Raw genomic sequence first — 12,927 nt, forward strand, 5'->3', positions numbered from 1 at the left:
AAATCACTTGGCAATGCAATGAAGTTTTCTCCCAATTCTCACCATTGAACAGTGTTCTGAGTAGTTAGAAATTGAAGTGGATCCCTAATTAAATAGAAAGGGAACTGAGCTACCTCCAGAACTGAGTCACAACATAAATTCAGTGTGGTGTATTGAATTCCAATAATTCTTTTGAAAAGTAAAAAAAAGTAAGACTTGTTGACACTGAAATAGAGATAATTTCCAGTTAGGTACTATTTGCACTAGTTGATATCTATAGGGAGGATCTTCCAATTTTATCATTCTGTATTTGTCACCTGCTGAAAGTCCAAAGCCAAGAACATACTAAGGCAGGCTAGCTGCTTTCCCAGAGGTGTGAACACCATCATACTCACTGCTAATGCTATCCCAGGTGAAGTTCAGCAAGTTCCAGAACAAAACTTATGGCAGAAGAGGTGGTCCTGTGAAATCTAATAATGAATTGAATTTATATCTTATGTGGTTCAGGTGAATTTCCACCTTGTGTTGGAAGGGGTTAAATTTAAATAAATGACATATTTTGAATGAATCATTTAAAAAAAGGTTTCTAGTTTAGGAAACTTATTTCCTTTTCTGAATTTCAGAATTGGGTCCATTTGCAAGAAACTAGCAGGTAAATATTTCAGTGACAATGGAATGCTACAGCATGACTTAATCTAACAGTGCTGATAAACTTCCTAGGACACTAGCCTTTTTGGGTTTTGTATTAGGGGTTTATGATGTTTAACTAAGTTGATTAAGGAGATATCCCAACTGTAGGTGTCTTCAGGGATGTGGATATTCAATGTGAATTTCAAATCCACTTGGTGAGAATGTGCTTCTAGTTTATTTAGTAATCTGCTAAATTTGAACACTGGTATTTTTATTTTATTTATTTTATTCTGAATGTAAGGAGGGGGAGTTTTTTAAATAACATAACAAAATACAGGTATCTTGAAATTTTCTTTTTGGGGGGAGCTAGGTAGCACAGTGCATAGAGCACCAGCCTTGAAGTTAGAAAGACCTGAGGTCAAATTTGACCTCAGACACTTAACACTTCCTAGCTGTGTAACCTCGGCCAAATGACTTAACCCCAATTGCCTCAGGGAAAAAAAAAAAAAAAGAAATTTTCTTTTAAAAATTATTTTCTTCTCTTTCTGCCCTCCTCCTAGAAATGGCTAATATTAAGCACAAACATATTTATGGGATGAGATGTGAACCCCATTATATTCACCATTAATGCTATCACAAGTGAATTTTAGGAAGTATCAAAACAAAGCTTATGGCAGTACAGGTGTTACTGGGGAATCTAATGATGCATTGAATGTACATGTTATGGCACATCACATGAATTTAAATTTGTTTTGGAAGGGGATGAATTCAGAGGAAGTACCCAGAGACAATCATTAAAAAAAAAATTAATCTTATTTCTTTTTCTTAACTTTACAGTTGGGTCCATTTGCAAGAAACTAGAAGGGAAAGGCTAGACTTTATTTTTTCATTTTATTCAGCTCAGAATATTTTGTATTTTCCGTCATTAGGCAAGCAATTCTGATCAGAAAAAGAAAAGACAGAAGGAGGAAAAATGTCACTTTCTAAACTTAATTGTCATAAATATCAAATTCATTCAGTATTTCATGCCATTAATCCAATTTTTGTCCAAAAAATGGAAGGACAGATCATTTTCTCTTGGATTCATGAATGGATATTCATTCCAGTCATACTGAAATTAATGAGATATTTTCACTCCTTTTATAGGTCTTTAAATTGGTCCCAGTCATGCTTGATATTCCACATTGGCCATCTTCTGCTCATGCACTCCTACTTGACACTGAGTGGTTGGGAACCCTGGCCTTCTCTGTAGGAGCACTACCAACCTCAAAAGACTTGAGCAAATGGTGAAATAATGTGTGCACTGGGAAAGTGAAGGGTACTTTCAGAGGGTGTGAGGTGAGGAAAAGCAGAGAACAAGCACCTCTCAGAAAATGGTCTAAAACTTTTGAAGACATATAAGATAAAGTTCTTTGTGGGTAAATCAAATAAGGGGTTCTGTGGGAAGTTTGAGAAAACTTCAGAGCTCAGGTGGAACTTGCCACTAGGTAGCCTACAAAACATGTTGCTCAGAGACCTGATTAACTTAATGTTTAAATCAGAAAATGGATTGCCTGTCCACATGGCCAACCAGGTAAGAAGATTGATGCAAGAAACATTGGGAAGTTTCCCTGGTTGTACAGCCAAACCATTCATGTGTCTTATCTGCAAATATTTCCAAGCCGGCCAAGCAACTTCTGTTTCTTTCTTCCTTTGTTTGAATCCTATATCATATGTAAGTTACAGATATTCAGTGGCAAAGGCCAAAGCAACTTTTTGACCCTCCCCTCTATGGGATGACTTAATAAACTTCTTTGTAAACTCTGTTAGTTGTGGATTTTGTTCTCAGTCAGTAGAGGCAGGAGGAGAGAAGAGAGGTTTGGCATTGCTCCTTTATGAGTGACAGATAATTAACTAGAAATGGCAGAATGATTACCATCCCCAGCTGAGGACATGTTGAAATTAGATACCTCCAATCAGTAGTGGACTCATTCAGCATATTCTCCTAACTTCAATTCTTTTGGTTCTTTTGAAAAGAATGTGATGGATAAAATCTGAAGCAATCCAAGAAACAAAGATTGCAGTATAGATTTATCACTTAATACACGTTAATTGCAGAACACATCAGCAGCAGGCCTCCTCAGCTGGGCACTTGGCCCCATTACAAGGGAGCCACTGCTTTTTGAATAAAAGAAAACAAGGAAGAAGACATAAAACAGGATATAGATAAGGGACTTCCAAAGTTGGGAGGGAGAGAGGGAAAAGTGACAATTCCTTGATTTAGTAGAGGTGGTCCAACTTCCTAACCTCAGGGGACTAGGTTCAAACAATGCAACTAAGCTTTCTCACAATCCCCAAAAACTGAACCATTTTTTTCTTAGTAGACAGAAAATGGAATTAGGTCCCTCATTAAACAGAAAAGGAACTGAGCCACATCCAGAACTGAGTCACAGAATAAACTCAATGTGGTTCACGTAATTCTAATAATTCGTTCAAATAATCAAGAAATGTTAAGATGTATTGATTCTGATACAGGGGTCAGTTCCAGTTAGGATGGACTAATCAATATCTATAGAGGGGACCTTTCCACTCTGTCATTCTGTGTTTGTCCTATGAAGAAAAGTTCAAAACCAAGAACAAACTCAGCTGTGGCAGTCACTTTCCCAGAAGTAAGAACTCCATGGTACTCACTGCTAATGCAGTCACCAGATAGTGACTGTCAGAAGTATCAGAACAAAGTTATGGCAGACAGGTGGTCCTGGGAATTCTTATATTGAATGGAATTCACATCTTATACTGGACTAGCCAAATTTTCACCTTGTGTTGGAAGGGGTCGAATCGAGAGGAAGCATGCCTAAGTGAAGATTTTTATTATTTAAAAAAAAAAAAAGTTTCTTATTGAGGAATCTGATTTCCTTTTTTGAATCTCAGATGTGGGTCCATTTGCAAGAAATTAAAAGGGATATATTTCAATTACAATGGCTTAATCCAATAGTGATGATAAATTATACAGGACATTAGCCCCCTTGAGTTCTCTATTTGGGTTTATGATGATTGACTAGGGAGACATCCCAACTTTAGCCTTAGGACTCTTCAGGGACTTGGATATTCAATGTGAATTTCAAACCTACTCAGTCAGAATGTGGTTCTAGTTTGGTAATGAATCAAGCAAGAAGCCATCACTTTCCAGCATGATAACAGGACTTCTGGATTGAGAAATTCTTCAACAATTTGTCATTTGTGAGCAAGATTTACTGGGATTGCTAACAGTAAAAAAGGAATTTCCTTTTCTGGAATTACTAAAGTAATCCAGATTAGCATTGATTTCCTTCTCACATCAGTTTTCTGGAGCCCATCAGAATCCAATGTTGTTTAGGGTGTTAACAATAACATGACTCAAATTTTTATTTTGTATGAGGTCAATTAAAAAACAATTAGTGGAAGGGGCAGAGCCAAGAAGGGGCAGAGAGAAACCAGGAAGCTGTTTCTTAGATTCCTTAAAGTTCTTTAGATACTTTGAAGAGGTAAAGATAATTTTAGCAAAGTTAAATTCATTGTAACAAATAACTTTGCCAAGAAAACCCCAAATGAGGAAACAAAGAGCTTGACACAAAGGAAAGAAATGCACAACAAAAAAGATACAAAAAAGCACACCAAAATCTAGAATTCATTTCACATCTTTATTGAATGGAGTAAAAGATAAGTTAACAGTAATTCAAGTGACATAGGAGTGGAATGGCTTGAAATCTATGGCTTTCGAAGAACTTTGACAAATTCTAGGAAGACTATGAAAGCCACAGTCCATATGTGTGTTGTTATATATTCTTTTAACTGCTGAAAAAAAATTGCTATGTTTTGAAATTTGATAAGCAGAATCCACTGACAATCAGAAGGCACAACATACTTGGGAAGAATCCTCTTCAGCTTGCAGGGTGAAAGGCAAGCCATCTAGAAGTTGGTGATGCTCCTTGTCTTGCAGGGGAAGTTTGGAAATGGAAAAACACCAGCCGGGGAGCCTAGTGGTGGGCTGAGAATTCCTCCTTGTTGGAATGCTCAGAGAGACGAATAGCAGCAAGAACAAAGATGAGAATCCAGTGCACAGAGAGTCATGGGAGCAGGCTTTGTTCCTGGAAGTGGGGGGCCAGGAGAAAACATGGGTCTAACAGGGGCTGCAAATGAAATATCAGGTAACTGATAAATAAGAGAACTCTGCAGAACATTGTAAAAGGCCAGAATGCCAAATTTGTATTCCAAGTATACTCCAATCCTGGGAATAGGATCTTTTAGTTTGTGGTTCAGTGATCCAGGATAAGATTGCAAATAGTGTCCATCTTCCTTCTTGACACATCTCAGGAAAAAGATAGAGGCATATTTAGTTATTCTCCCGGGACTTTTTATCCTCAAATAGGTTGTGTGAATCCCCAGTGTCCACTGAGGCAGCTGTGTCACATCCACCTCCCAGTACTGTATGCCTGAGGAGAAGGCCTGCTCCGCAAGGACCATGGGAAGATCAGAGTCATCACCATGTGGGCTGTCTACCTGCCAGCCTTCTCCAGCTCTTACACTCTTCAGATCCTCAGCCACAATCAGGCAGGGACTGGCTGATGCAGGATCCAACCTGATGTCCACTCTGAATTGGTTGAGGGTCTCTAGCATGCCAAAGATAGGACACACTCTCACCTCTGGGTTGAGAGCCTTGGCCCTTTGGGACAATGCTGACTTGCTCCTTTCCAGCAACTCCTTGACATCCCGGAGCAGATCCAGATTGGGTTGGGAGTCTGCTTCCTGTAGATCTAGCATGAGGTCCTGAAGGGTGCTGCTTTCCTGGGATAGTGTCTCCTTCTTGTTTTTTGTTTCTTGATCCATCCTTTCCAGATAATGATATAACTCATCCCACATGAGGGAATCCCGTTCCCGGTATTCTCTGCTGATCATCTCCTCCCAGTCAATAACAGGTTTCTTTTCCTTAACAAGAAGTTTCTTAGTTTCCTTAAAGTACTTCTGTAAGCAACTTTGTAGGTGCTGCATCTTCTTCCTGGAATTGGACACAGCTTCTTCTACAGGACAGTGCCTGTGAGCCCCATGCTCTGGGGCTTGACAACATCTTAGACAGAGCACGGTCTGGTCGTCTTCACAAAAGAACTCCAAGACTTCTTTGTGAATGGCACAGCACCTCTGTCCTCCAGTACTTTGTAACAGCTGGGACCTGAGCTGTGTGCCCAGTTTAGTCAGCTCTGCTAGGCTCCCATTGAGTAATGGGAAGCCTCTGACCTGAGACACTTGCCTGCATTCAGGGCAAGAGAAAGCTGTAACTGCTGTGCTTGGGAGACATGCTCGGCAAAAGCTGTGCCCACACCCGATGGTGACTGGCTCACAGAAGTACTTCCAACAGATGGGACACGTAATCTGGTTCTGCAATTGTTGCAGCATTTCCACAGCAGCAGCAGCCATTCTCTTCTCTCCACTTGCTTCTGTTCTGCAGCAGCTGAGATGAAGAGCCTTCACTTCTATTCAAAGCAGTGCTTCTGAGCAGAAGAAGGCTCTCCTTTTATAGCAGGTAGCCCCACCCCTCTAGAGCCTCCCTGGCAAGGTGTGAATTCCCCTGTCCCAGAATTCTGAAGTTCTACCTGAGAACTCTTCTCAGTTGACAGAGCCCTGAGGACCTCAGAGTTCACACTTTTAGTTGGCTCCTTTGAATGTTTGGATTTCACCATCCTGCAGCTTTGTGGCTGTCTGTTAGGAAGAGCTTTCTTTCCCTTACCCAGCCTTACCCAATCAGTTCTAAGAAGCTCCAAAAGTCCTGTGCATTTCTCCCTTCAATCTACTTTTGGAAAGTCACAGAATTTAAGATTAAAAATGGATCTGCATGGCCATTTAGTTCAAGGAGCCCACAGCCATGATGAGGGCCATCTCCAGGATCCAAGAAGGGGTATTGCTTCTCTGTTGGATCTACAGTGGCATACTTATTACTTCTTCTCTATTGCATTTTTCTCTCAGTTAAGTGTCTTCTTCCTCCTTATTCCATCCTTTCCACAGTTGTCAATTAACCTTCCACAAGCAATCTGAGGATTGAAACTGTCTAAAAAAGTGTAACAGAAAAACTGATTTGCTTCTTTTTTTAACAACAGAATACCTTTTTTATAAACAGTTCAACATACAAAGAACATTAATTGAATTTTTTCATCTATCATTTTAAATTAGTAGAACAAGACATTAAAGTGTCAACAATTTATCTGCAAATTTAATTTCCTTTCCCTAATCCTACCTTTCTTTCACAAATGGTGCACCTAGAGGACAGGGTCTGATTTGTTTATCTTTTGTCTTCTAATATCTTCCATGATGCCGGTGAAATGATAGGTGTCTAAAAGTGTTAACTGAATTGAATTCTATTGATTTTAAAAATGAGGACTCCAATGAAGGCTACAGCATTGGGATGGCTAGTGCTTTTTTTCCATTCCACTTATTGCTCCATTTGGTCAGGTATTAGATGATCTCTCTATATGTTGTTTAAGTTGTTTAAATTATCCAAGTGTTGTGAGGGCTGCTATTAACATCTGGGAATATGATGGGACAGAGAGGAGGAGCTCTACTTTGCCACAAGCATGATTTTTTTTTTGAAATCTTCACATTCTTTCTTGAAAGTGGAGAGACATTTCTCTAGAAATGAGGAAGAAGGAGGCTTTAATGATTGAGAGTGCCTTGTAAAAAAAGAAGGAAGGATTCCAGTTTTGTGGAAAGGACATGGTAGGGGGTGGAGCTAAGATGGAGGAGAGCAGACACAATTCTCTGTAACCTCCTCTAAGCTTCTCTCAGACCTACCCCAGATGAAGCCTCTAAACTGGTTTTGAAGTCAAAGAATCCACAAATATTTGTAGTACAAAACATTTCTAGAAGAAGATACCTTGGAAGAATTTCAGAACAGGTCTGTTTCAATCTGGCAGAGGGACAGTCTGCCAAGCCCAGAGCATAGTATAGGGAGACCAGGGCAAGAAGCTGGAGTGGAGAGTCAAAGTTTTGTAGCTTCCAAGACCCTGGGGATCTTGTGTGAGCCTCCTTAGGCCACTCTGTCCTGGTTGCTACCAGATGGTTTGGCAGATTTACCTTTTATAAAAAACAAATAGTTCCATTACTGGAAATCAATCAGCAGAACTGCCCCAGGGCAGCTGTCCCTCCCTTGCATTGAAAGCACCTCAAGCCTTTAAAACAATGAATAAAAAACAAAAAAGAACTCAAACCTAGACAGCTTTTATGGAGAGAGAAAAACAGCCCTCAAATCCTGAGGTTCCTAAAGGCAAAGCAAGTCCAGAAGAAGCCCTAAAGAGAGATACAAGCTGATTGCCATTTCACAAAACTTTCTTTGAAGATAGCATAAAGGATCTTAAAAGAGAATTAGAAGAAAAATGGTGAAATGAAATGAGACCATTGCAAGAAGGAATAGAAAAAATGAAAAAAAGAATGCAATGAACAAAAAAATTTAATTGTCCAATTGCAAAAGGAGGTAAAAAAATAACTGAAGAAAAGAATACTCTAATTTTTAGTGTACTTAGTGAACAAATGGAAGTGAATCACTCAAGACTTCAAGAATCAGTGAAACAAAAAAAAAATAGAAGAAAATATGAAATACTTCCTAGGAAAAATGATAGTGATAAAATGATTGGTTTATACTCAGTGTAGAGCATATAAGTAGGGACTGAGAGCCACTGAGGACAAGCACACTAGAAGCTCTCAGAACCAAGGGGACAAATTCAATTTGAACTTTAATTTCCTGGTGGCTGGCCTGGCCTCATGCACTTTCCCCACTAAAAGCAAGGCCACACTGAAAGGCTCTTCAGAAAGCTGCCCAGCATCAGGCAAAGAGGAAATAAAATATTTGGACTTTAACTCTTGGCTACTCTTATGGTGATTACTGAACTGAAACAAAGGCTGCTGCCAGAGACCCCAAGAAAACTGAACCAAGAGAACCTTACAAAGGAAGCCTATAAAGGAATAAACATCCCTAAATTGACAGTATGGCTTCATTATCTGTATCTGAAAGTCAAACTAGCTACCAATCAGGATTGCCTTACCTTTGCCAAAGGCGGTCTTAAACATGTAATATGTATTGCTGTAATATAATTCCTAAGTTTCTAAACTTTTTCTTTGTCATTTGCTGGCCATGGTGTGTTACCTGAATTTTGACAAACTCCCCGGGAAAAATCTCACTTGATTTCTCATGCCAACTTTTGGGTATTGAAATGGGGATAGTCCCTTTGACCATGAATGTAAGCTTTTTTTCATACCAGTTCTAGGACACCAACAAAACCTTCCTGTTGAAAGTGTAGTCTTCAGTATTTCTGTTTACTGGGCTCTGAGAATGATAGAGAATGACTATTTGTCTAATATTTCATAAAGTAGAACCTTGTGCCAGGTCCAGATGCAATGTTGAGATCGAACTCCAAGGGGTAAGTGAATAAAGAATGAAAGGGGAACAATAAAACTCAGGGAGATTCATCAACTTCTCTGTCTTGTAGTCTGTTTCTATGCATTATTTAATCAGGCTTCTGATAGAGCACTCATGGAGCTTCATTGGGCTGAAGTTTTATTCTGAGCAATAAGCAGAGCCTGCAGGAACACAAATGTTGTGCTACTTGTGAGTTGGAATCAATAGAGCATCTGACCACGATGTTTGATACACCAAAGGGCTTTTAAAAACCAATTTTTATTCGGTTATGAAGGATGAAAACCAAATGAAAGCAATACTCAAGAGAGATTTCTTAGGTGCCAGATAGAATATAAAAGTGAGGATTCAGTCATCATGTTCCTCCTTCCAAAAATATGTACAACTTAAGCCACACCTCAGGATTTAGTAATCCCAGGGGAAAGAAAGTTGCAGTCAGAATATAAGTCATTAAGGTACACCCAATGCCTACTATATACCATCCATATAACCTTAGAAAACTCTCTTCTTTTTGAAAAAAGTCCCTTCATCCCTGCTCAGGGTAATTCTTTCTTCTCTGTGGGATTAATTGAAGGGGAGAGAGAGAAATTGGAGAGGTCAAGGTCTATAGGTATTTATTGCTATATCACTAGCTAATTATATCACTCCCCTAACTGACTACCAGAATTTATCTATATGCTGGGAAGAGGAAGGTCAGAAGAAATGAGGCAGTCTAAGAATTCCAAAGACTAGAAAAGTAACTGTTGGTTAAGAAGTCAGGAAGTCATTTACTCATATGCAGATATTTTATGTGGGGGCTGATTAGAGTAAAAAAGGAAATGCCTGAGAAAGAGATCAGGGGCATGGCTAAAAGCTCTTTTCCAAGTGTAATCAAATAAGTAAAGAATATTCTTCATGAACCCCTTACTGCCCATAGAAGAATGGTTGAAAATGAACAATATCATTTTTTTTTTTTTACTGTCAAAAAGGCTTGTGAAATGTTTAAATTTCCATAATATTGTTTATCCTATTGTCAAACCAGGAAACAGGACTATGCCTACTTGCAGTTTAGAGACCTTTAAGTAAGAACCTAGACTATGCTGCCCAGAACCCTAGTTAGATCCAAAGATTGATGAAGGGAGATTTCTCACAATTGCATACCTCAAACAACCCATATATCTTATCTGAAACCTGAAACTTATGATGAATCAGTTATTCTTTCCATGTTCTTTGATTAAATATAGATATTTGGGAGTAGGACACCTCTTCATATGAATTAAGGGAATTGCATTGCTTTCTCTCATCCTTACAACTTGGATAGGCCCTAATCTGTCCTTACATTAGAAATCTGATCACCTAATATTGAATTCTTTTCTTAATTAATTGATTTTATTTGATTAATTGCTTTTAATTTACAAAAGTCTATCTTCTCATGTTTTGGAGATTGAGGCTTAAGCTTGTTGCTTAAGAAATCGATATACTTAGAAGATCCCACCTTTGTTTACATTAGTAATTTTATCTTTCAGGTGGCAGAACAGTCAACGTGATTAGATTTTCTTAAGATCCTTTTAAATTTCTACAAGGATATATTTCTAGAAGATTTATTCAGCAATAAAGTCTCTTGGCATCTGGAAAACCAGATCTACTGGTATAAATGTGTCTGCAAATCTGTCCTAAAAATAAGGCCCTAAGGATACTGTATGGCTGATTTGCCTAGATATATTTTCAGAGTTAATTAGATCAAAATGGACAGTTTTGGGATGATGCCCAAAGACAGTCCCCTAGGGAAGAATTCCTATGAAGAAATGCTTTCCAGAAGCAGACAACTTCATGAAGTAGACAACTCTTTCCAAAAATTTGCACTTGGATATACTGATTAAGAACATTAAAGAACTGTTCTACTCTTTTCCTCTTGATCCTTGTTTGTATTTTGGCTCCCATTATATTGATTTGACAGTGTGTTTTAGCCATGGGCATCACACTTGGGGATCACAGAGATGGCCCTAATCATGAACATGGGTTCCTTGCACTAAATGACCATGGAGGAGGATTTCTCATCTCATATTCTGTGATTCTCCATAACTGGACTGAAGGGAGAGATGCAGAGGATTCTTGGAGAGACTTGGAAGTGATTGGGTATGGCAGGGTAAAGGAGAGAAGGTACTTATGGATCCTTGTGTTTACATGGGGCTCCTACACAAATCAGATTGTAAAATTCATTGATTTGAAGCTCCCTGTTTTCAGAGGCTTCTTCCTAAAAGATAGGGGAACCATCAGGATGGTGAAACCCATCCATACAAAGGAGTCAACTAAAAGTGTGAACTCTGAGGTCCTCAGGGCTCTGTCAACTGGGAAGAGTTAACAAGTAGAACTTCAGAATTCTGGGACAGGGGAATTCACACCTTGCCAGGGAGGCTCTAGAGGGGTGGGCCTACCTGCTATAAAAGGAGAGCCTTCTTCTGCTCAAAAGCGCTGCTTTGAATAGAAGTGAAGGCTCTTCATCTCAGCTGCTGCAGAACAGAAGCAAGTGGAGAGAGGAGAATGGCTGCTGCTGCTGTGGAAATGCTGCAACAATTGCAGAGCCAGATCACGTGTCCCATCTGTTGGAAGTACTTCTGTGAGCCAGTCACCATCGGGTGTGGGCACAGCTTTTGCCAAGCATGTCTCCCAAGCTCAGCAGCTACAGCTTTCTCTTGCCCTGAATGCAGGCAAGTGTCTCAGGTCAGAGAATCACCTTTATGTATCAATGGGCGCCTGCTAGAGCTGACTGAACTGGGGAAACAGCTCAGCTCCCAGCTGTTGCAGAGTGCTGAAGGACAGAGGCTCTGTGCCACTCACCAGCAAGTCTTGGAGTTCTTCTGTGAAGACGACCAGACATTGCTCTGTGTCAGATGTTGTCAAACCCCAGAGCACGGGGCTCACAGGCACTGTCCTGTAGAAGAAGCTGCTCCCAATGTCAGGAAGAAGCTGCAGCACTTTCAAAGTTGCTTGGAGAAGCACTTTGAGGAAGCAAAGAAACTTCTTGCTAGTCCCAGACCTCTTGTGAACTGGCACAAGATGATTACAGAAGAATACTACAAAATGTACAACCTGCACTTATTCAAGGAATGCCCTTTTGCTAGGATTGAGGAAGAAGAAAGAAGTGAGAAGGACAGACTTTCCCAGCAAATGAGAACCCTTCAGGACCTCATGCTAGATCTCCAGGAAGCAGAGGGCCAAGCCAATGTGGATCTGCTCCGGGATGTCAAGCAGTTGCTGGAAAGGAGCGAGTCAGTGTTGTCCCAAAGGGCCAAGGCGCTCATCCTGGAGCTCAGAGTGTGTCCCGTCCCTGGCATGATAGAGATGCTCAACCGCTTCAGAGTGCACATCAGGTTAGATCCTGCATCAGCCAGTCCTTGCCTGATTGTGGCTGAGGATCTGAGGAGTGTAAGAGCTGGAGAAGGCTGGCCGGTGGACACCCACCCTGGTGATGACGGGCATCTTCACATGGTCCTTGCTGAGCAGGCCTTCAGCTCAGGGAGACAATACTGGGAGGTGGATGTGACACAGCTGCCTCAGTGGATGCTGGGGATCCACACCCCCTGCTTGAAGAGACAAAGTGGTGGCAGCAAGACCCATTGTCCCTCTGTGTTCTTTCTGAGATGTGTCAGGAAGGAAGAGGATTACTTTTTGCAATCCTACCCTGGATCGCTGGACCACAGACTGAAAAGCCCTATTCCCAGGGTAGGACTCTACCTAGAATACCGTACTGGCATTCTGGCCTTTTACAATGTTCTGCAGAGTTCTCTTATTTATCAGTTACCTGATATTTCCTTTGTAGCCCCTGTTAGACCCATGTTTTCTCCTGGCCCCCCACTTCCAGGAACAAAGCCTGCTCCCATGACTCTCTGTGCACTGGATTCTCATCTTTGTTCTTGCTGCTA

The 12,927-nt window shown here is 40.4% G+C and overlaps 2 protein-coding genes across 2 annotated transcripts; one reads left to right on the plus strand and one right to left on the minus strand.

Annotated features, from left to right (window-relative positions):
* Window positions 1–4,694: 4,694 nt before the first annotated feature.
* On the minus strand, window positions 4,695–6,039 carry LOC141562378 (tripartite motif-containing protein 51-like). The gene is made up of 2 exons (XM_074302418.1): window positions 5,038–6,039; window positions 4,695–4,715 (listed from the first exon to the last, which is right to left on the minus strand). The coding sequence occupies exons 1-2, from the start codon at window positions 6,037–6,039 to the stop codon at window positions 4,695–4,697; spliced, it is 1,023 nt and encodes a 340-aa protein (XP_074158519.1).
* Window positions 6,040–11,545: 5,506 nt separating this feature from the next.
* LOC141562379 (E3 ubiquitin-protein ligase TRIM58-like) lies at window positions 11,546–12,887 on the plus strand. Its single transcript, XM_074302419.1, has 2 exons — window positions 11,546–12,727; window positions 12,867–12,887. Exons 1-2 carry the CDS (start codon window positions 11,546–11,548, stop codon window positions 12,885–12,887), a joined length of 1,203 nt encoding a protein of 400 aa, XP_074158520.1.
* The last annotated feature ends 40 nt before the right edge of the window (window positions 12,888–12,927 follow it).

This window comes from Sminthopsis crassicaudata, chromosome 3, assembly GCF_048593235.1.
Source record: "Sminthopsis crassicaudata isolate SCR6 chromosome 3, ASM4859323v1, whole genome shotgun sequence".
NCBI classification, from domain to species: Eukaryota; Metazoa; Chordata; class Mammalia; order Dasyuromorphia; family Dasyuridae; genus Sminthopsis; species Sminthopsis crassicaudata.